At 45.9% G+C, this 24,274-nt stretch overlaps 2 protein-coding genes across 5 annotated transcripts in view; both read right to left on the bottom strand.

Annotated features, from left to right (window-relative positions):
- Nucleotides 1-7,169, bottom strand: part of LOC306796227 (actin-binding protein WASF3) — an 18,712-nt gene extending 11,543 nt beyond the window's left edge. For 3 of the 4 annotated variants that reach the window (XM_079295059.1, XM_079295061.1, XM_079295062.1), the window contains exon 1: nucleotides 7,068-7,169. The gene's annotated coding sequence lies outside the window, so the exon portion shown is untranslated. Of the gene's footprint in view, nucleotides 1-3,989; nucleotides 4,010-7,067 lie in introns of those variants that run through there. The other variant, XM_079295060.1, reaches the window with a different exon arrangement.
- Nucleotides 7,170-14,235: 7,066 nt separating this feature from the next.
- Nucleotides 14,236-22,422, bottom strand: htr2cl1 (5-hydroxytryptamine (serotonin) receptor 2C, G protein-coupled-like 1; the record flags this gene model as incomplete). The annotated part of the gene is made up of 6 exons (XM_079295831.1): nucleotides 14,236-14,802; nucleotides 14,941-15,176; nucleotides 15,422-15,554; nucleotides 15,970-16,133; nucleotides 19,208-19,408; nucleotides 22,008-22,422. The coding sequence occupies 6 exons, from the start codon at nucleotides 22,420-22,422 to the stop codon at nucleotides 14,236-14,238; spliced, it is 1,716 nt and encodes a 571-aa protein (XP_079151957.1).
- Nucleotides 22,423-24,274: the final 1,852 nt, after the last annotated feature.

The following is a 24,274-nucleotide window of genomic DNA, read 5'->3' as shown; positions in this document are numbered from 1 at the left end:
AGCTTCATGTAGAAAAATTGGAGATATGTCATCATCAACTAAATGGCAAAAACAGGAAATGAATTGTAGATTCAGCATTAAATGGAGACTTCAGACTGGAAGTTGCCCCTTCTTTATTCCTCATGACACACACACACACACACACACACACACACACACACACACACACACACACACACACACACACACACACACACACACACACACACACACACACACACACACACACACACACACACACACACACACACACGTCGGATCTCGGGGTGAAGCCTCTTATGTGGGTGTGGTGGAATATTTCTAGGTTAATCGGGAGGAGAGAGTTTGTGTTCTCAAATGAATAATGACGTCAGTGCAGACACAAAACTACTGTTTTGTGTCTGCACTTTTAGTACTTACATTCTTTAAAACTTCACATGACACTGTGACATATTTTCCCATCACATTGGACACGCGTGTTATTTTTGGGCCGTGGTTCTGTGTGTGCGCCTCAGAAATTAAAGTACGTGAGACTTCTCGGTGTGTGTTCACGTGACAAGAGTGTGCATATGTGCTTGTGGGAGGTGTGTGTGTGTGTGCTCCCAGGTCAGCGCTCTGGAAACTCGCTCCCACGCTTCTGATATAATGTTTGGCACAATTAATATTTCCAGGATTCGGAGGGATGAAGACAAAAGGATGTAAACAACAGACAGCGATTCACTGCCAAAATGATGTGACCCTACACACTTACAAAATGTGCGTGTGTGTGTGTGTGCGCGCACGTGCTCCTTAAAGTTCTTTGTCCAGACTGAAGCGCACACATGCACTTTAATAAAAGGTGACTCATTTGTCCTCTTTACGTCTCCCTCCAGCTCTCCGTCTAACAGCTTCTGACGTCCAATCACACCTCAGATCTCACAGACTCGCCTTAAAAAGAGTTCCCTGAGACTGAGAACATCTCCCCCCCCTCCTCCAGCTGTAGTAAATAATCCAACACCACCACTGTTTAATAATACAGTACCCTCCTCATCCGCAACAGCTGCTCTTCATCTCTTATTTGTCCCATCTTCTTCCTGACCTTTTTTTCCCAGTATATTCTCGCTCTAGATCTTCTCTCCGCCTGGTTTCATGAATAAACCAGTGAGGGTGAAGATCTCTTCCTCGGCCCCCCCCCCCCCGGGTATGCCCCCATTTGTGTGTGTGTGTGTGTGTGTGTGTGTGTGTGTGTGTGTGTGTGTGTGTGTAGATAACGATGTGAGACGAGGGAATGCTAGACGTTGAGGTCCATGAAGTCTGGGTTTATGATGTCGTGGTATATGAATGAAATGTAGATCCTCACACACACACACACACACACACAAGTGACAAGGAGACACCGAGAGAAGGAGAGAATCAACGAGATGACGGAGGAGAGGAGCCGATAAGGCGCCACTCCGAAAATAGTATGAAAGAGAGAACAGGGAAACTTGAAATCTAAAAGTGAGCCTCCAGAGGATTGTATTGTCTGACACCTTCACTTATTAGCGCTGGCAAAAATAGATTCATGACAAGATGGAGACTGATTTAAAGGACAGGTTGCAGTCGCACCAATCAACCAATCAGACGGGGGGGGGGGGGGGGCTGATAGACTGTCTGGTCTTAAGCCATTCACTTTGTGCCAAACAATATCTAATGCAGTTTGTGATTTATAATTAAGTAGAAGCATTTCTGAAGTGCATTGCTTTACATGCAGGACTGTGTGTGTGTGTGTGTGTGTGTGTGTGTGTGTGTGTGTGTGTGTGTGTGTGTGTGTGTGTGTGTGTGTGTGTGTGTGTGTGTGTGTGTGTATCATTCCTGTGGACAGCAGCAGCTCATGCCATTCCTGCTCCGTCTGCTCGGCCACACAGACTGAAGTGCAAACACACAAACAGGTCTCCCACTGTGCACGTCTGTCTGTTGAGAGGGCCCTCCCCCTCCCCCTCCCCTCCCCTCCCCCGCTCCATAGGAGGGACCCGTATAATCACCGCCAATCCGCCTTCTCCTGTAACTAACCGACGGCTAAATGACCACCGACTCTTTGAGACGTTGTGATAATTAGACGCCACTCTGCACCAGGGACAGAGTTCCATTCCCTCTGATGCACAGCTAGCTGCTGCGTAAATGAACGCCAGTGACGCACTTCTCTGCTGAATGCGAAGGTTGTATTGAAACTACTTCTCCACTGAGATGAGAATGAAGATGGTTTTAGGACTGAACCCTGAGCTCAAGAGCCGATCCCATGTGTGGTTTTTAAAAGAGTTTCCTGAAGGCTACGAGAGCTTCTGAATTATTGTGACCCGTAGAAGAACCTGCACCTCAAACCTTGTGGTTAAAACATGAAAATTACACAAATTGATCTTGAGATTTCCCTCAACAACGCCTGCATTCTCAGTCCCAAACCAGCTCCATAACACTGCACATGAGCCCTTTGTTTGAACCCTAATAATCCACGTTTGAAGAGAATTTAAAATGTCACAGAAACATCTGCAACACAGAATTCAACCGATGAAAGCGTGTTGACTCTGATGCTCTGATAGCACCGCGCTGTGTAACATGCAGCTTATTGGATGCTAAGAACAACACAGGAGCGTGTAATTAAGAGTTAGGTTAGTTGATGCAAATGAATTAAAGGCAGCAGCACAGTAGAGGTTACACTGTGTGTGGAACCCTGGGCATTGTTATGTTAAATAAAGCTGCACCGGTCCTTTCAGATCAGACTCCCAGACATGGATCTGAAGAGTGAAGCCAATACGAAAGCACCTTCAAGCTGCATTCTCTCTGCTGACCACCAGGGTCAGCAGAGAGACAGAGACAGTGAGACAGAGCTGATGTTTCTTTGTGAGTCAGGATTACTCTGGTTTTGATCTGCGGGAAGCTCTCGGCTTGGTCGTACGCCAACGTGTCGGCAAACAGAAAGACATCAGCGAGTGAAGAACGGAACAAAGCGGATATTTAATAAATTCAATTAAAAAATAAATTGACTTCAACAAGAACTCCGCTGTAGGAAACATCTCGCAGTCTTATTTTGTTTGTGTCAGAGAACGAGTTGTGTTTGAAGCTCGAAGCAGACATCACCCCCCCCCCCCCCCCCCCCCCGACATGCCTCCTTTTCTCCTCCATCCTAAACTCTCCACCTCCCTCATGACTCCAGCTCCTCTCGCTTTGAAGTGTGTTTGATTGCTCTTGGGTGAGGAGCCATTGTACAAAGTGATCACAGTTACGATGCCCCCACACACACACACACACTAATCCTCCCTATAAACTAATTATGCAAATCGGAGAGCGCGAGAGATTCTCTCTCTGGAGTTGTTGTCATGGTTTCTTTGGAAGTATTTTCATCTTTGGCTGGATAATGAAGTGTTGAGAGGAGAGCTGAGTTTACATCGGAGCACTGAAGTTCTGCAAGAGATCTCAGTCACTTCATTGTGTCCAGCGTGTGTGTGTGTGTGTGTGTGTGTGTGTCTACAGTATTCTCGTTCTTTAACGTGATGTCACGCAGTAATAATGTGGACTTCATCCTTTTCAGAACCCTCCTTGATGATGAGTTCAAGGACAGTTTGATATCTGAGCGGATACGTTCGGGGGAAAATGTCCCACTAACTCTGAAACACAGAGGTTGTGGTGCCGCCAGCATATGTAAAAATACAATTGCACTTTTTTCAAGACTGTAATGTCACTCACTATATGACATGAGTGAAACGAGTTTAAAGATATTGAAGATCTTCACAGAATATCTGTTCTATTCCACTCTGTTCTGGTTTCTGCTAATGTGGTTAGTAAACAGGTCAGCCACAGCCAATGAATGCAGTGTGTGTGTGTGTGTGTGTGTGTGCACAACCCTCCTCACGCCCCTCTGTGACCCCGTCTCTCACAATTAAAAGTGTCGACCTCAGCACGATTGCAACAAGTCATCCGGCAAAAAACCATGTGACCACACACACACACACACGCACACACACACACACACACACACACACACACACAGGATGTACCAGTGCGGGGTTGGTGGACACTGGGATGACGGCCGGTAAAGATGAGATGTGACACCGTGTGTCCCAGTTTCCATCGCTCCCAGTTTAGAGAGCGACAGAGAGAACCAGTGAGAAAACGAGGTGCTGTCAGAGTGTACGGCTGAATCTGATCAAAGGCTCGCCAACATAAACAATCGAATACATTTAGAAATGCTGCGTGGAGCCCAGAACCCACTCCAGGATAAACAACCTCCATCTTTTAAAACATGGCGTTCTTTCCCAGAAATGAGCTTTTTTCTCTCTGACTCTCTCCATCTTTACAACGAGCATGAGAGGAGAAGAACTGTACGTATCGATCCACTGTGGATGATCCTCGGCCACCTGCATCAGCTTGGATCACACACACGAGGCTACGTTGCCTCAAAAACCCTCAAATTCAAAAGCATTTCAAGCTGTAATGTTTCCCTTTCCATCCTTATTACGTCATCGCTTTCCTCAACAGCTGCAGAGGGAGCAGAGCCACAGTTATGAGAAAGGAGGTGTGTGTGTGTGTGTGTGTGTGTGTGTGCACAAAAAATCTCTCAACCAAGACTCCGGAGGATCTATAAAGAGTGTTTAAGGAAGCCGTCACATCTGGAAGCATCCACTCTACTGAAGTGCCTCTGAGCAAGGCACCGACCGGCTGCAATTAATGATAAAAAAACAAAACAAACATAGAAAAGTAGACACGCCAACTAACGTATGAGTATCATTGTAGAATGAGCCCTTCGTATCGATTGAGGGAGCAGGTCCTCTGCATTGTTGCACCACCATGTTTCTACGGTAGCCCGGAATGGTCAAACCAAACAAGCCCGGCTGCTAACGTGCTAACACAACGTAGCATTGGGCAGGACGCACGGATTGGGTAGCGAGTAGCGTAACACACGCAATAACAACACAACATACTTATAATCAAACACGTTTGATCACATCTGTTGTCCCGCCCCTACTGCACTGTGATTGGGCGGCTGGGTGAAAAGTGACAGTGACGAGCCAGCTGTCATTTCTATCTAAATAATTAAAAACATAGAAAAGTAGACATGCCAGCTAACATATCTGCATCTTTAAAGTCACGACGTGTATATTGTTACAGCATCTTTAATGTTATTCTGACGGCAGACGAGTTCTATTTGTAGAACAATACGATAATGCTAATGGGAATTGGTGAAGTCTGTGTTGTTTACGGCCCATTCAACTCAGCAGAGCAGAATAAAACACACTGCATGGAAGCCTCGTGACAGACGGATTCTATTCAATGTGTCGGCTGGTTCCTCACACGGTGAATAACCCGGGGAGTGGATCTCTTAAGTGGCCACATCACAGAGTCTGAGTGCACCCTGAAGAGGCTGCTGCGCGTTCCTTTAGAGTCGATTCAAAGCACGAGAACGAGACGCTCCGAACATCTGTCCGGAAAAAAGGAAGGCAGACATCTGTTTGGATGATACAATCAGAATCCCCACTTCCTGTCATCTGGAACCGTTTAGAAAGCCACCAGATGTGGTTCAAAGAGGATAATATAGAATTAATCATCACAAAGAACGGCTGCATATTTCAGGATGTAACTTTGTTTTCTAGAGTAACATGCAAAGCTAGATCCGCCCATAAGCCAGGGCCATCAGCTTAGCTTAGCATAAAGACTGGAAGTAGAGGGAAACCACTAGCCTTATTGGGCTCCGCCTACCAGCACCTCTACATTTTGCATAATTATCGTGTTTGTTGAATTTGTAAAACACAAACAGAAATATAAAACCAGCTCGCTGTCGTGTCACATTCACCACGGGAGAGAAAACTATCAGTTTAAATTCGCAGGGCCGTCACATTTACAACCCAGTTGATTTTGTTTTCTAACATTGAAGTTGTGCTGGATTCTTCTTGTGGCTTCATGTTTCAGTACAGAGGTTAGCGAGCGTTGCTTTCATGCTACACTGTGCTGCGGGGCCTGATGGCCAGCGGCACCACTTGGTCGAACAGTCCCTTGGCCTCGCTCCAACATTACTGTCGACATTTGCAGTGCCCTGCTCATGGGCGCTTCTGCAGGGCAGTCACCCGATTACAGGAACCGGCTCTGCAAGTATTTAACAAACGATTTTTGCTCCATTTAAACACACACACACACAGCTGTCTAAATTATGTCTACAAAATATGGAAATACTTCAACAGTTAATCTGGAAACAGAGATACGTTTTTGGGAAATGTAGTAGCGTTGGACTGCTGATAATTATCGGTATTTGAATAATTGTTTAGTCTTCAAAATGGCAGAATATCTTGGACCCAAACGTCTTGAAATTGCAACTGTAGCTTCTTGCAATATCGTGTTAACGTAGAAATCGAAACAGTGTCTCCCTCCTGTACATCTGCTCATTGTAGCTCCTGTAAATCATCATGTAGTGTCATAATTGGCACAAATGCCCGAGGTGACATGACTTCCCATTCCAGCAGGAATCAACAAGCAGAGAGGTAAGCAACAGGAGGCGCCACGGAGCGCTGCAACAGCAGAACGACATGGGCAAAAGCAAAAAACCCGACTGCATCCATTCAACATGCATTTGACTGTAATGCATTCTGAATGTGCTCAGATATAGATACCGACAGGGATTTATAACAGGGAACAGGGTGCAGGTACAAGCACATTTCAGGCTATTCCTTATCGCGACATCAAATCCCATGAAAAACACGCTATTTCAGCGACAGACAGACAGACTAATCCTCCACACACGAGCCCGCGCTGCTCTGGTTCCAAGTCGACACCCAGCACACGACACATTCAACCACACTGGTGACATTTTGTTGCAGGAGACGCACCTGACGCGCGCGCCTGGGAACGACGCTTCACGCGTTAAAATGGAGCTAAAAGAGCTTCAAGCCTGCAGAGCAATGGAGGCCAATTAGTAAGCATGCATCATCTCTATCTCCCTCTCTGTTCGTGTTTTCTGCGTGTGTGCGCGCAATGTAATAATAACAAACGCGCCCTCCCTCCACGTACGCGCTCCCACAGGAGGCATGTTTCCACACCATCGCTGTCACGTGCAAAGCAGATTTTAAAAATCCAATTAGATTTACCTGGCTGCGGTCTTCTTCTTCTTCTTCTCTCGCTTATTTAAATGGTTCTCTCCGTTGATCTGCATTTCATTTCAGGTCGCCCATCTTCGCAGCTCGATGGATGGATGGAGAGAGAGAGATGGCGGAGGAAGAGGAAGCCTTTGAAGTGAGGAAGATCTGGGTCCCTTGCTCGCGACCCAGCTGCGTGGTCTGGATTTATGGCGTTTCCAAGGCAGCGTCCGTCGACCTGACGAGCGTCAAGCTCGCAGCCTGCAGCAAAGAAGCACAACGTCCGATTTGCGTTTCAAAAGAAAAGTCGACATTAAAGTTACCCAACAAGTGTCAAACAATCAGAAATGGGAACATATTCTTCAAACCAGATGGTTGAAACATTACATACAAGTTTGTTCGGTCTGTTCTCTTGTTTTTATCCTTAGTATGTCTCATGAATTGTGTAGTCATTGTACGTATTTATTCTGCCTGTATCTATAATATTTGAGTTATTGTGGATTTTTTACTTATTTAATATTCTTTACTGTTGTATTACTTATTTATAATACTATGTCTCTTGTTTGCACTATATTATATGCTGCTGCATATATATATATACACACATCCGTTACATATTATCAATATTGTCTCTGCCAAATTAACACACCAGAAATATAACTTTCATATAAATACATTTAATCTATAATAAAATGTCCCTCCTCCACCATCGCCTAATTCGTACTCTTTGTGCACTACAATAAAACATCTTTATTTGCAAGAGACATGTCCATTTTAAACAGGAAGTAAAACTAAGAATCGCTCACATTTGTAGAATGAACTGTTGAAAGTTCTACTTCTTACATACGTGCATTTATGGTTAAAATATGCAGCTGACTTAAGCCTATATTTCAATGTTGTGTTTTGGTTATATTGCAAATAATACACACCCAGGTGACAGTTTATCAGGTGCAATTAATTAAGCATGTGATTGCCCATTAAATAGGGAGACTGACAATAATTAACGGTTCAATTACTAACTTAAATAGACAAATAACGGACGATAAGTTTATACAAAACTACAGTAGCTTTAGGTCACAAGCTTTCGTTTTAAAACAACGTTTAACTAACTTAATTTCTCACCTTTTGCAGGTAAATGTTTGCTTCTTTCAGGCGACATTTTGGACGAAATGAGGTGTGAACAGATTTGTTTGTAGCTCACGGACCGCTACTACAGGGACTATCCTCTCCAAATAATCACATGACTGACTTTGTGCACGTAAATACTGATGCACAATTGTTTAATAGTGAGATAATAATTCAGTTTGGACTTTATGTTGAACGACAAACAGCTTAACCGTTGGTATTTCTGGTGGTACCGCGCGCTAGCTTGACGCCGCTCAAACGAACCAGCGAGATGCAGCAACTCCGTGAAACCGCGCATGCGCGGCCGAAGCTAGGCGACTATTTCCGGAGACAGCCGAGGCCACCGCCCACTCCACCGAGCAGCATGTGCGAGCAGGCGGAGGGTTTTGAGACGCTGCCAGCCGGTCGTGATGCGGCTGTTACGTGTAACACGTGTGTGTGGATGAGAAGCTCATTTCACTTTAATTATTAAATGAACAAATGCAGATACACAAGTTCATTGCACTGGCGTCATTCGACCGTTAATGATTATGTTAAATAGACACGATAACGGGATAAAACAAGGTTTTCTCCGATATATATGGACACATTAAATATAGTGTGTGATCTTAAAGGTGCATTTAAAGACACTCAATCTATTTGGAATAAACTATGATGAAGAAATGTCAAACCATAAATAACATTACACTTGAAGAGACATATTGCAAATATGTCGACATCAACGCAATACTCACTTTTCTGAAGTATTGCAGCTGCATCATTTATTTTGCGTTACCAACATGCTAATTTAAAGAAAGTCTAGCCTATGGACTGTAGTTTACAGTAAATACAGTGGTGTCTGACGCGGATCTAGGCCCATCTTTCACACCTATTTACCCCAACAAGCTAGATAACCCCACGACATATCAACAACGTGTTAGTCTGTAAACATATCGGGGATAATTATTATTTTAGTAAGACCAGTGCTGTGCAGAAACCACAGTTTACCTCCTGCCGTTTCCCAGCTCCACCACTCAGCGGCGCTGTTGCCTCGTGTTTGAAACGTTGAAATCTCCTCCGTCGCTGTCCGTGGTGCTGATTTGAGTGACGCCGCTGCAAACCAGAGACTTGGAAAGAAACGCTTTGCTTTTAAAATACAAGTTTTCATAGAAAGGCATAAAGAACAGACGAAGTACTGCAAGAAACGGTCACGCTGCGTTTCTTGTTATCTGCACTAGTACATTTAATAGTATAACTTTTTGGGCGTAAAGGCCTTTTAATATTTTGTCTTTGGACATTAAAATCCTTGGTACTACAAGGAACTTTCATTTTGTGTAGATTGGGGCGGTTCCTGTGGACTAAAGTGGTCGTGTCTCTGAGCACCAGACTCCCTTTAGAAAACATCTCATTTTACTGCAGCAGGGTCTGACAGTCTGCTCCTCTCAGTCCTGGTTCTCCTGTGCCTCCCTTCCCTCCAGCGGGTCCAGCAATACGTCCTGGTTGTCCAGCACCGTGGTGTCGGTGTTGACTCCCAGAGAGGAGAAGCTCTGCTCCTGGAGGAGGAGGAGGAGGAGTCCACGGTGGACCGGTCTCTGCTGGAGGATCTGGGTCTCTGAGCTGAAGGAGTTTCTGGAGAACCTGCATGAGTTCATCTGGTTTCACCAGCCGGTGGCTCCGATGAAGAGCATTAAGAATAACAATGTAGAAATAAACCATCGTTTGTTGTTTTTTTACAGTAAGTTCAGAAAGACAGTTTGGAGACTTCAGCAAGAAAAGGTTTATAGCAAAAAAATAATAAAAATATCTGTTTTTAATGTACAAATAAGACAGTTGTCCACACATTAGAATAATATTTTAATCAATAAATAGCAGCATCACACAGAAAAAATAAAATACATTGTGTGGATGACGGCATAATCATTGTATAAACTCAAAATGTGTCGTAGACAAACATTCACAATTAAAATGGTATAAAAAAACAAACAAACAGCCACTGCATAACAGAAGAGGGTTCAACACGCCGAAAGAGAGCGAACCCACGAGCGCCGGATCGGACAAGAGCGAGAGAAACCGGACAGACCGGCCTGCAGACGAGCAGAGAGGAGGTGCCGACACCTTCGGGGGGCGTTCAAGAGTTCAAACGTTTGACGAAGAAGAAGTCGGGTTTGCCAAACTCTTGACCAACCTGCAGCTCAGGCGAGTCTCAGAGCCGTGTAGTGACAGAGTCACAAAACTATGGAATTGTCTACCCAAGGCTTAAAGAAATGCATTTTTAAAACGACAATAAAATGTATTCATTCAGCACCTTTAACTAACTGCCCCTCTTCCTTTGTTTCAAACTTCTACACGTTCTATTATTACTCCCTTTGTTTTATTGCTTGGTTTTTATCGTGCAGTATTCGCACGTTTCATTCTGTTTTTATTCACCATCTCGTTCCTTCACTTTGTTACTCCCCCCCTCCTGTATGAAAGGTGCTACGTAAATAAAGTTTATTACTGTTATTATTATTTCCCTTTAAGCTTGTGCATGAAACATCTCCCTCATGGAGTTGGAACATTTTCAAATACACTATAATCATTGTATGAAGCAGCTCTTGCACAACAGAATGTCTGCAGAAGTCCTGAAGAAGGGAATAAAAGCCAAATCAGAGCTCCTCAAACGTATTAATACTAAACTCTGTCAATAGACGGCTCCGACTATTTCGATACACACCAGACCCGGATCCAATCACCGGCTGAAATCCCTCCAGATACTTTCTCAGAGTGATTTCCTTCATCTTTTCTGGGACCGCGAGCCGGACAGGTTTGGCACCTGCAGCGACGACCCCGATTCAATCCATCGAGCCAGACACGATCGATTAAAAAAACCTCAGAAATGTTCCTGAATCAATCTCAGAGAGCAGTTTGAGCCGGGCCTGGGGCACACACTGGTACACGGGGAACACATCACATTGGGACGTACTGAGTCGGCTGGCCTCACACCTGGATGGCTCAAACTCCACCCACTCTTCCCCATTCTGGTCTCCCTGCTCTTGTTTGTGTTGGTATTGTTGGTATTTTGAAGGAGATGAAAATGCCTGCGGGAATGCAAGCTGCTGGCAATGTGTGTTTGTTCGTCGATTGCTTCTTTCTTCCCTTCCTGCGCTTTATTCAGTATGAAAGACAGAACAAAAACAAACAAAATGAACTTGAGTGAGGCAGAGAGGACCTTTTGAACATCACTTCAAACATGCACGGTGTTTGCTGGCCGGCCCACGTTGGCTCATGTCGACCTCGTGGAGAGGAACGTGGTGCGACTCACCACCTGTGTTCGTCTGCAGCACACAAGTGGTGGAGAAAGGACTCAGAGATGCACAGAATAGAAAGACGTTTCATTCTAATTGTATGCAGCGGTGACTGCAAAAAACCTCCGGCTCTGGACTGCAGGCTTTGATCTTTTCTCTTTGACCATGGAGAGGGGGATTATGGGTAAAAAACAAAAAGGGGGGGTTACATTCAGGTTTTTGTAATTTTTGGGCTGTCCTAAGGCTGAACGGAGTTTTACCAAAAGGAAACATTGATCACTGGGGAAAGTGACTTCTACTTTGACAAGGTGAACGGTGTTAATCATAATCAATATCTTTTTGCATTTAAAGGGGCACTCCACATATTAAGTATTACACTTCCATAAGATTAAGGGACTAACATTCGAGAGATTAAACAAAGATTGGTCAGAATTGAAGCAGCTGAGGCTGCGATATCCTGACTTTGACTCTCAATCTCTGAAACACTACAAGTCCCATAATGCACCTCAACCGTCCGCCTCCTAAATGCTCACATCTATCAAACTTCAGATCTCCAGCTTTAAAAAAGCCCCGCAGATATGACCCAGGTTCTAGATGAATCCCATTGGAATATAATCGGGTTCTCTTTAGAACGACTTTGGTGGGTTCTAGATGAAACCCTTGGAATTAAAAAGGGGTCACAGTAGAACCCTGTGGGTTCTTGTTGGCACCCTGAGAAGGTGGAAAGATTTGTCTGGAACCATTACACCATAAAAGGGTTCTCTGTAGAACCTCTCACATGGGGTTCTGGGTAGAACCTTTCCAAGTGGTTCCAGGTAGAACTCTTTGTGTCGAGTTCTCGGTAGAATCCTTCCGAAAGCTTTTCCGGTGGAACCTTTACAAAAGGTTTTACCAGGAACTCCTATCAGGACAAGCTGAAGAACCCTATATGGTTCTAGTTCGTACCTTTATTTATGAGAGTGAAGAACATCAACAGGGCTGTTTTTCTCTAGAACTCTGGAGAGCTCCTCCGGAGACTCAGAAGACGTTGGATAATTAAACGGCGTGCCCCTTTAAGTGATCTCTTAAAACGCTGCTTTTCTCAATGGACTTCCTGAACAACACAACCATTCAGCTCTATAGAACTAGGCCTACGATCACCATACGCATACGAGTTTTTATTATCTCTTGTTGCTAAGAAATCTAAATTTGCTAAACTTCCACGGCGGTACACTGCAGATGTTTCCAGCTGATGGAGATGCAGAGTGAAGGAATCACGCGTCGGCTGTCGATATGTACGATGTGGGAGGAGGGAGGTTCGAGGACCCGTCTCCACAGAGTCAGAGGTCCGTCTCTTACATCGGAAGCTGTTTGAGTCACACTCGGGTCGGAGATCGGAGAGTTTGGACGATCAAAACTGTAACTCTTGGAGATTTTGGCCAGTTTTTAATCCTAAAAACCCATCATCACAGCAAACACCAGGGCTCTGACGGAGCTCATTTAAATCTCAAACGGCCCAGATGACGTGAATACTCTGATTTACATGATATGCATATTCAGTAGGCGGCGGACTGTTGGCTCGACGTCGGGAAACACGGGGACATAGAGACACATTTCTTAAATTCATGTGATTCTGGATGAATAAAGATGAGTGTGATTTGATCACAGCTGAGGAAGATCTTGGAAAGTGAGTTTCATATATTATTGTTTGACTGAATTGATGAAAGTAATGACGGTGAGCCGAGGCTGACGTCATGAAATATTTATATCTTGTTCTTTTTTAAATTAAAACCTTTTGTTTGTTTAGATTGCTCCATATATGTTCTTCATTATTGTCAGTAGAAACCTCGAGAAGTTGGGACTTTGGATTCTCTACAAAGGGGTTGTATTGGTCATCAGAAGCAAGAGCCTGACAGCTGGGTTGGACCGGAGGCCTGCGCCATGTTTTTCTTTTAGCTCTTTGTAGCCCCTTGTTCAAAGGGAGGTGTCGACCACCAGATGGCGCTGTGAGTCCACCGGAGACCGCTGTACATTCCTTCACCGTGGTGCTCGCAGACAAACTTCAACTGCAGCCTTGAGAAAAGTTTCCCAACTTCTGTCAGCTGAACAGTTTGATTATACATGCTGGAAAGGTTCAGTCATATATATATATATATATATATATATATATATATATATATATATATATATATATATATATATATATATATATATATATATATATATATATATATATATATATATATATATATATATATATATATATATATATATATATATATATATATATATATAACAGTCATATATATATATATGACTGTTGCTGTCAAGCTTGACCCGGCACAAAATAGATTTGGTTTTAGTTTTTGGTTTGGTGCGGAGAGAATCCACGTGAAACCCGGAGCTCGGACTGGATTTGGGCTCTTTTGCGAAAACTTCATGCCCGGTTGACAAAGAGAAGAAGCTCATCACGTCCTGCTTCTGTCTCAGTCTCAGCTGGCACCGTCGCCCCCGTGAAGTACACCACATTTTAACAGATGCTTTCACCCGAAAACCAACATTCCGACTCCGAATATAAAACAAAACCCGTCTGAAACGTTGGCCTTCATTCCTAATCCTTTCCCCCTCTAGGTTACCTTCTAATCTGATTTCTCTGCACACTTCAGTTTGGGGACAAGGCTGCTCGACCCAAACGAGTCCTTTCACAATAAAAGTACCCAGCATCCAGAATCCCAGCTCGGCCCGCCGTCTGCAGGCTACAAACAAAAGAAGGGAACCGTCAAACAACAACAACAAAAACAGGAAGCCTGCGATCACACGCTGCTGGTGTGTTCTCTGGAGGCGGGGCTGTAGCTGATGAGCGACAGCTCCTGCTCCGCCTCCAGCTCCGTCTCCGAGAGCGCGCCGGCGTTGCGGCAGTCGGAGAGGCTCCGCGACACTATTCCGATTTGCGTCTCGTCGTCCGTAACGTCGTCCGGCTCCACCGCCAGCCTCCCGTTGTCCCCCCTCCCGCCGTTGCGACAGTTGCTGTTGCGGTCCACGCCCGCTTTCCCGTGGCCGCCCAGCAGGAGAGGCGTCACGGCGTGCGACGAGCACGACGCCGGCACCAGGAGGGTTCTGCAACTCTGTCCGGCGGCGTTGGCGCCGACTTTGTAGCGGCACCTGATGTAGCTGGAGAAGGCCCTCCTGTAGGTCTTATTGAAGAGGGTGTAGACCAGAGGGTTGACCCCCGAGGAGATGTAGCCCACCCACACGAACACGTTGAGGAGGTCGTTGAGCAGCGACTCGTTGCAGGAGCCCCGGCACAGGACGAAGGTGACGTTGGTGATGAAGAAGGGGCACCACATGATGAGGAAGAGGAAGAAGACGATTCCCAGGACCTGAGGAGAGGAAAGAAGAGCGGGAAAGTGTCTTCTCCCCTTCGTAAAACCTCTTTAAAGGCTTCCCTGCCACTTTGGGCCCCTGAAGAGGAGCCCCTTAAATCCCCTGACTCACTCAGCTCCACTCTCTCTCCTCACCTTGGAGGCCCGCCGCTCGTTCTTTATGGCCTGCATCATGCCCCGCCGGCCGCGGCAACCCGACGAGTCGCTCCGGCCCTGCCCCGCGGCTGGCGAGCTGAGCTGAGACGCCACCTCCGAGCCGGGGATGATGCTCAGGCTGTCTGGCGAGGAGATGCTGCGCAGTATGCTGCACTCCGCTCCTTTCAGGCAGCTCAAGGTGTTTCGTCTGCTCTGAGGAGGCGGCGGCTTCAGCTCTGTGGGGGAGGCCAGAGCGGTCAAGAAGCTACACCGAGGACAGTGGTTTGTGGATGAACTAATGTTATTTACACAATATAAGAAAAACAGCAAATCTGCTTCTGAGCGGTTTCATTTGGGGATTTCTGAGGGCAGAGTTAGAAAAACTACAATCAACAGCTGTTTTCATCCTCCGTTCTACATAAGTACAATATGTTGCTGATGAAATAAACCACATTTCCACTGCACGAAGCCTTTTCCCTACCTTGTGAATCTGAAGGGGCAAGTGTGGTGATCTGAGGAATCTGCAATGTGTTCGTCATTGCTGGAGTGTGCAAAGGCTGCTGGGACGAACTCTTTGCCTCGCACAGGAAGACAGTGGCCTGCCTCTGGAGCACCTGGCGAGGGAGAGAGGGAGAGAGGGAGAGAGGGCGAGAGGGAGAGAGGGAGAGAGGGAGAGAGGGAGAGAGGGCGAGAGGGCGAGAGGGAGAGAGGTAGAGAGGTAGAGAGGGAGAGAGGGAGAGAGGGAGAGAGGTAGAGAGGGCGAGAGGGAGAGAGGGAGAGAGGGAGAGAGAGGGAGAGAGGGCGAGAGGGAGAGAGGGAGAGAGGGCGAGAGGGAGAGAGGGCGAGAGGGAGAGAGGGAGAGAGGGAGAGAGGGAGAGAGAGGGAGAGAGGGAGAGAGGGAGAGAGGGCGAGAGGGAGAGAGGGCGAGAGGGAGAGAGGGAGAGAGGGAGAGAGGGCGAGAGGGAGAGAGGGAGAATGAAGAAAGAACGAGGGAGAGGATCGTGAAGGAAGGACATGTTGTACGACTACCTGTATGGTGAGGCCGTACGTCACCACCATGATGACCAGCGGGATGAAGAAGGCCACGAAGGAGCCGATCAGCATGAAGCGCTCCTCGTTGAGGACGCAGCTGCCGTTGACGAAGACCTTGTCCTCGTTGTGGAGGCCGATCACGGGGATCGGCATCGACACGCCTGGAGACAGCAAGCGGGTCAAAGGGAATAGATGTCGTTCATTTCTAGGATTAACAACGTGTAATGTAGTATAAGGGAAAATGAAACAGCACAATGAAGTGTGGGACTGTCTCAGTGGGTCATGGATGTCATCGTTGCCGTGGTGGACGTTGACCGAGGTGAGATCTGATCTGATCAGATCTGAGGATGTCTAAATAACATCTAAGGTTCAGTGGTCTTCTTCCCTCTTTGTTTACTCCTTTCCTTCTTGTTTCCTTCCTTCTCTTCCTGTTTCCTTCTTCCCTATTTGTTTACTCCATGTCCCTCTTGTTTTCTGTCCTCCTTTCTTGTTTCATTCCCTCCTTTCATGTTTCCTTCACTCCCTCCTTGTTTCCATGCCACACTTCTTGTTTCATTCTTTTCCTCTGTGTTTGCTTCTCTCCCTCCTTGCTTCCTTCCGTCCCTCCTTCTTTCCATCTGGCACTCCTTATTGCCTTTCTTTCTTCCCTCCATCCTTGTTTCCTTTCCTTCTTCCTTGTTTCCTTCCCTCCCTCATTACTCCCTTCTTCCCTCTTTGTTTGCTCCGACCTCCTTGTTTCCTTCCCTCTCTCATTGTTTCCTTCTTCCCTCTTTTTTAATTCCTTCCATCTTTGTTTCCTTTTGTCCCGACTCGTTTCCTTTTATCCCTCCGTTCTTCCTTCCCATCATCCTTGTTTCCTTTCCTCCTTCCTTGTTTCCTTCCCTCCCTCATTGTTTCCTTGTTTACTCCCCCCTCCTTGTTTTTTGTTGTTGTATCTGAATCAGTTCAATTGAATCGCTACATTCGTAGCATTAGCATATTAGCTTGCTCAACATGATAGAATGCGAGACATGAAATCAGTGTTTCCAGGAGGAAACGGGGGATTTCTTGAATTCAAAAGCAGCCGGTTGTGAAGGAGGAAGAGGGAGCAGAAAGGACGTGAAGCTCTTCCTGGTTTCTGGAGCTGTCAATCAACCTCCATCCGTTTTACAGCAAAACAACTTTGGAGTAAACCTACCGGTACTCTACTTTGTTGTTTTTGGCTTCATCCAAAGTGTCTTTTCTTGCCTCCCTGCTCACAGTTCTGCACGTTTAACACCGAGACGCGTGTTAAACGTGCTCAACAGAGTCGATGGGATCTTGAGGAGAGATAGTCGTTGCAATATTTGTTTAAAGCTGCGAGGAAATTGAGAATTTAACCGTTGCATACAGATTATTAGAGGGGAGGGGAGTTGAGGAAGGGGGGGTGCATTCTTTAAGGGGAGGGTCGTCAGTGTGCAGCATTTAGGGGATCTTTTAGTACGTTTTCTGCAGTGAATCTGAAAATAAGAATCTGCAATGCCCTGTTCCTACAGACAAAGCATAATTCTAAATGATACAGTAAGTCTCTTCATGATGTATTAATACTTTGCAGCACATCTTGTGTGTGGAAACGATTCCTTGCTAATCCCTCAGCACTGATCCCTGTGAGCCCTCACACACATCCGTCGCTGCTGAATGTCGAGGTGTTGAGGGGGTCGAGGAAGCGCCGGCAGGAATATCGTGATTTCTTGCGATTGCAAAAGCAGTGAGTGAGTGAGTGAGTGAGTGAGTGAGTGAGTGAGTGAGTGAGTGAGTGAGGAGTCAATCTTCTCCTTCTGTCAATGCTGCCTTGGAGAAGCAGTGTCTCAATGTAAAACCTCTAAACACCAGCTAGTACACCTGCTGTCACCAGTTGGAGAGCTTTGGGAGTAGCGCAGCTGACGGGCGTTATGCTGATTGTCAGTGTATTTATTCTCACAGTAACCAGTAAGATTCCAGCTACGACAGATAAACATAATATTCCTCAGAAAGGAGAGAACAGGCTTGTGGCGGATATCACTGGACTTTTGGTTATTTTTCTCTCAACCAACACAAATGAGAATTAACTTTTGTCCTCGATTAACAACACCATTTAGAAAAATATCCACCTTAATGAGTCGTTTTAAAAATGTTCCCTTTTCAACAGAGACAAGTTTATTCTGAGTTTTTGAAATTGGTCATCAGACACACAGCGGGAGGTCTGAGAGGAAAGTTTGAAAAGTCATCTGATCCCTGAAGAACGCACTACTCTCCCCCCAGAACACACACACACACACACACACACACACACACACACACACACACGCAGGCTATTATACAGATGAAAAGATTGCTCTAACGAGGGAGGGTTGGGAGGGATTTTGGAAACGGGAAGAAATTACAGTGAAGTAACTTTTTCTTCTTCGTGATGTGATCAAGAGTCCAGATTATTATGTAAACTAAGTTTTACAAGGTCAAGAGTGAAGTCTAAAGATCAAGAAAACGTGGACGAAGACGTCCTTAAAGGAGCAGTTTGGAGGATTCAGTGACATCTAGCTTGTCGGAGAACTACGGTGGCCTTCAGGGAACGTAAAAACGCAAAAGGCTGTCGCTAGAGCCAGCGTTTGGTTTGTCCATTCAGGGCTACTGTAGAAACACGGTGGCCTGCTCCCTATGTAGATAAGAAGAGCTGATTCTAAGGTAACAAAAACACAATGATTGATAGTTTCAGGATATTATACACTAATACACTATCTGTTTTAACATCCACTGTCATTCATTTCCAGACGACACAATTCATTCATTTGCATGTCATTCGTGTTCGCAACCGATCGAGACGATTATGAAAAGTGCCGCCTCCACACCTCCGGGGATGGATCATCGGAGAAGTACGAGATGCAGATCAGCTGCATCTGTAAGGGGACGCTGGGAGACGTTCCTCGTGTTCCAGACTTCCAGAACCACAGTTAATAAGTCAACACCAAGGAGACAAGGGACTGCATGGCTAGATACCAAAAGGTAAAATACTTTGTCTTGTGATTTGGGTGAACTGACCCTTTAAGCCTCCATCATGTCTGATGTAGAGTAAAAAGTGTCTCTTTCATTCAGTTGATTGGCTGCTTTCATGAGTTACCAGATATAAAGACAATAGTGAACATAGACCACTTTAGGAGAAAAGCTCATCAGCATCCCCCAAAATCAAGAGGCTTGCAAACCTGGCCTTTATTGAAACATACGCTTAAAGGTGTGTTCTGACCTATCGATATGGTCCACACGGCGGCGATCTTCATCATGGCTTTGGTTCTGGAGTTGAAGCGGCTGTGCTCGATGGGGTTGCGGATGGCGACGTACCGGTCCAGGGAGATGGCGCACAGGTGCATGATGGAGGCGGTGGAGAACAGCACGTCCAGGTAGATCCAGATCGGACACAGCGCGCTGGGGAGAGGCCAGGCGTAGTCTGGAGGACGCAGGAGGAGGACAAAGGAAAGGTGACGTTACATTGGCTGTGCTAGAAAGCAGTGATGTTCAATCCGTTCTGAGGGAATCAGAGTATGAAACCAAAAACGACGTTAACGACCGTAGTTTTCTTACGTTGCATCAGGACTTTACACACGTTAGTTACGTAACCAATGCAGTCACAAACGTACGAGTTTCAACCAAAACCACTTTTCCGAAAGCCTGACCAAGTTGTGTTTCGCAAGTAAACCTAAAAACTCGGGAGGGAGCCCATCTAACCCACGATTGAGTGATTATTCCAGAAGCATTACATCGTGAAACCAACACATACTACGTAATGATGAGCTGAAGCAGAGACAACTTGCCTGTTGCCACTTTAATAAATGAGTCCGCGCTGCTCTGTCACGTGTTCGAGGGCGAAGTGGCAGAAAGCCATCGACCTGAGCGACGTGCAATTTACTGGCCGGTCCTCTCAGCGTACTTCATGTTACAGTCCGTCTCACTTCTCTTTCCAATTCATTAAAGCACAGATGACACATCTCATAACAATCCGCCGGCTGTGGGAAGAGGTGTGTGTGTGTGTGTGTGTGTTTTATCACAGAGATAACTTTGATTGAGTTGGCCCTGCAGGTCGTATACTTTGAGGCGGTGTGTTCCTCTGTGTGTGTGTGTGTGTGTGATCTCCTCCCGTCCTAATTGAGTCTAGAAGATCTCATCTTCCTCTCTGCTGCGTCTCGTTCCATCACCTCTTATCGCTCCTGTCTCCTGAAGTTATTCCTGCGTATTAACATGTCTTGGATGTACTGTTTACTTTATGGTGGTGATTTGAGGTGCGATATATTCTGTCGTGCCGTTCTTTGTTGATGTGCCTCGCTTCATATATCATCAGTGTTTAATTACCGCTGTTGCTGTTTTATCGCCCCGCAAAGCTGAATGAATCGAAATGACATGTTGCCTTGTTCGCCTTCCTTCACGGACACATTTTGAATCAATGGAAGACGTGAGAGTGGTGCCGAATAACACGAATGGATATGGAAAGTTAAGACATTATCTTTGTGGAAAAAGTTTGTACGGAAGTTCAAACTGTCTGCCTGTCTGTCTGCCTGCCTGCCTGTCTGTCTGTCTGTCTGCCTCGGCTTTCATGTGTGCATCCGTCTGTAAAACAGAGAAGAAACGATTATTGTTGGTGTTTGGTGAACATTGATTGGGTGGGCAATCAGCGGCAGCAGCTCCAGACAACAGATGAGACACAGAGCGAGCGGCCGAGTGTGTCCATTGACCGTACGCGGCCCATTAAGCACTCATCAACCTTCGCCGTCCTGCTTTGTATTCCTGAGGGAGTCCAGCGACGAAGCAGAGACATCAACGTAGTACGTTTGGTCAAGTCGTGCCGAGGATACGAAAGAGCCGCCGGGGCGAACATGAGACGGATGAAGATGTTTGATGAAGGTTTGTGCAGATCCACGGAGACTTCCATGAATCTGGGGGACTCGCAAGAGACATCCTGACTTGTTAGGTCAACGTAGAGACTCTGGTAACGATCTGTCAATCACAGTAAGTCCCGCCCTGAAGCATCCCCTGCTTTATGGTCTGTGTGACTCTAAATGGAGCATAATGTACTAAATGAACATCATGCTGTATTGAAGAAGACTTGAAACTAGAGATTGAGACATAAACTCATGTTTACAATGTTTACTGAGGTAATAAATCAAGAGAGAAGTGCGTCTCCGCCAGACGCACAGACATCAAATCACAAATTATTTAGCGCCGACCGAGCCTGAGCAGCTTTTTTTTTCCAAATCTGTTGGCCCGTCACGATAAACGCTACGTCAACATATTCATATTTGGCTGCCACTGCTGTCATCTGACTAGATGAGTCTATGCTCTGTGTGCTGCAGTTCCAAAGAGATGCTGGATCTAATGACACATGAGATGATTGGTGGCTGAAAATCAACAATATTTCTCACATCTATAACAAAACCTAGCAGTTAAAGCAGGTGCAGAAGATGTCCAACTATCAGCTCCTCAGACCTATGCTGAAATGTGACAGGAAGACAGCCTCTCCTTAATCAAATATCTTGACTCAACATTGGAAAAGAAATTCAATAGGCAGCCTCCCCGACACCCTATGAGGCTAATGTGGGCGTTCATGCTGAGTCCTGGCGGGGATACCGTCAGGAGGAACAGCAGTTGATCGCGGGTATGATATCGCAATTATCAAGTTGGCATCCTCCGGCTCTGGAATCACTCGCAGTATAACGGCGAGCAACGTCTCAGAGAAGTAATAATTTCAACAATTGCACTGAAAAATGTTCTGAAATAACGACAGGACGCATGTCACAGTGAGGTGCAGCTGGTGAGTGGGCGGGTGCTCGAGATCAGAGGTAGAAGAATGTTTCAGTAATGGGGATTTATGTATGATTACAGTAAAAAGACATATTTCTGTAGAAATTAAACCGGGATTATCCAGAGAAATGTGGGACTGTGAGCAAGAAAAAGATAAAGGTTTACAAGGAGCAACAACATTATCTGTTATGAAGCTGTCTGTCTGTTGCTTGCTGCATGTGTATAAGTCTGCTTTGTGTGTCGTAAAATCTCACCATAGAGGATGTTGATGAGGGAGACCGGCATGACCAGGATGCCCACGAGCATGTCCGCCACGGCCAGCGACCGCAGGAAGAAGTTGGTGGCGTTCTGGAGCTTCTTCTCCAGCGACACTGCCAGGATCACCAGGATGTTGCCACCGATCGTCAGCGCGATGATGACCAGTATGAGCAGCGCCGGCCAGTTTTTATCCTTCATCACCAGGGCGGTGACAGACTCCTGGGTGAAATTGTCCACGCCTGCGCTCATGGCTGCCGCGCCTCCGCCGCTGCCTCCAAACCCCGTCTCCCATGGCAGGGTTTGGTTGAGGTCCAGGGGGTTCATGCTTGGCCAAGCCATCCGACCACCAACCTCCAGGGAAGAAGTGGTGGTGCTGAACCCGCCAAGAAGAGCCCTTTCTGGGCCGCCCATCCCAAAGAGAGAACCCTAACCTGTAGGACGTTTACAAGGGGAAGGCCTCCCCTGGTTTGTACTCACCTTCCTCACCAGCAGAGGGAAGAAGAAGGTGGAGAGAGACACGCGGTCTGCATTGATTCAACGTTATTTGAAGAGTTTTGAAGTGGGTCTTCCAAAGTGAATTCTCAACAGCATTACACCATTAGGAAGGATCTGGGGGATGGGGTAAAATCAGGGACAAAGCAACTTTGGGATGGGGAGTGACAGGGAAGAGGGGAGAGGGGATTGGAAGATCCCAGCTACAAGTGTGTTTTTTAGTTTGTATTGTATTCCAGTGAAGTCTTGCTAGCTGCAAACAGCCTCAAATTGTTCCCTGAGCTTTGAATCTCCCATTTCCTGCCAATAAATCATTGGCAAGGTGTTCTCAAAGTGTTGGCCGAGCCAAATTGTCCCGCGTTGCTTTGTGGTGGATCAGTCACATCCACCTCTTGATGGAACTGAGAGTTTGAGGGTTTCTAATTTGGATCTGAAAATTGGTTTACACACATCCATAGCTGCTGTCTGCTCCAGCAGCCAGACCTCTACTGGTTCGGTTCAGATGAGTCTCTATCAGTTTTGATGCGTTCAGCTGTAAATCCTTCTGCTGTGGTCGATTATGTCCAAGGTGTTGCAAGTTTCTTCTTTCAGGTCAGACTTGCTGATCAGGCTGATCTGTGAAGGAACCAACAAAATAATGACCATTAATCAATCAAATCTGTCTCTCTTGCATCTTCCGTATTGTTTTAACATCCGCTGGTCCATCTTTTCAAACCTTTCTTATTTACATTTACCAAACAGGTAAATAGAAATATAGATTTTAAAAATAGTTCTTCTTGAAGGGTTGAGGTTCTACTCAGAACCATTTGCTTCTGAAGAACCCCTTTGTTAAAAGATCCTCCCAGCCCCCCAAAAAAACCCCAAAACTGTGATTGTGAATCATGATTGCTGTGGATTGCGCTGCACCACACCAGCCTCCTTTGATGGGATCCAGATGAAACTATTGGAACATGAAAGGGTTCTCAGTAGAAGCCCCTGGGTGGGTTCCAGATGAAAGCCTTGGGATATAAAAGGGGTTCTCAAAAGAACCAAAGGATTCTCGGTAGAGCCCCCTTAGTGTGTTTTTGGTGAAACCCTTGGTATATAAAAGGATTCTCAGTAGAACCCCTTAAGTTGATTCTTGTCAGCACCCTTAACAGGTGATATGATCACGGACAGAACCTCCCGAGAGGGTTCCAGGACGAACTCTTGCACCATAGAACAGTTCTCTGAAGAACCTTTCCCAGGGGGTTCTGGGTGGAACCTTTCACAGATTGTTTTAAGTACATCCTGTTATGTTGGGTTCTGGACAGAACCCTTTGAAAGGGTCCTTTATTGTTCTAGTATTTGTTAGAGTGCATTACCTCATATTCTTACATGTTTCCATCCTTCCTTTGTTTCTTATTTGGATATTTTCACACGTTTATTGTGTTTTCTATTCTGTCCTTCTCCCTAACCTCTTGTTTTGCTTCTTCCCTTCCTGTTCCCCCCCCCCACCCATCACATCTCGCTCTATCCTTCTTTGCTTCCTTCTTCCACACAGCGGTTCCTGCTTTACCAGACTAACTTATGATATTGTCTGTCACTCATACTAAAAGTTAGGAAGAGAATGATGTAATTTAAAACAAACCGATGGTGATTAAACGAAACAGAAGCATGGATGTTTACACCCTCACATTGCAGAGTGTGTGTGTGTGTGTGTGTGTGTGTGTGTGTGTGTGTGTGTGTGTGTGTGTGTGTGTGTGTGTGTGTGTGTGTGTGTGTGTGTGTGTGTGTGTGTGTGTGTGTGTGT

Source organism: Melanostigma gelatinosum (assembly GCF_949748355.1).
Source record: "Melanostigma gelatinosum genome assembly, chromosome: 23".
In the NCBI taxonomy this organism is placed as follows: Eukaryota; Metazoa; Chordata; class Actinopteri; order Perciformes; family Zoarcidae; genus Melanostigma; species Melanostigma gelatinosum.
The sequence above is the reverse complement of the archived record's forward strand: the minus strand, read 5'-3'. Positions and strand labels throughout refer to the sequence as shown.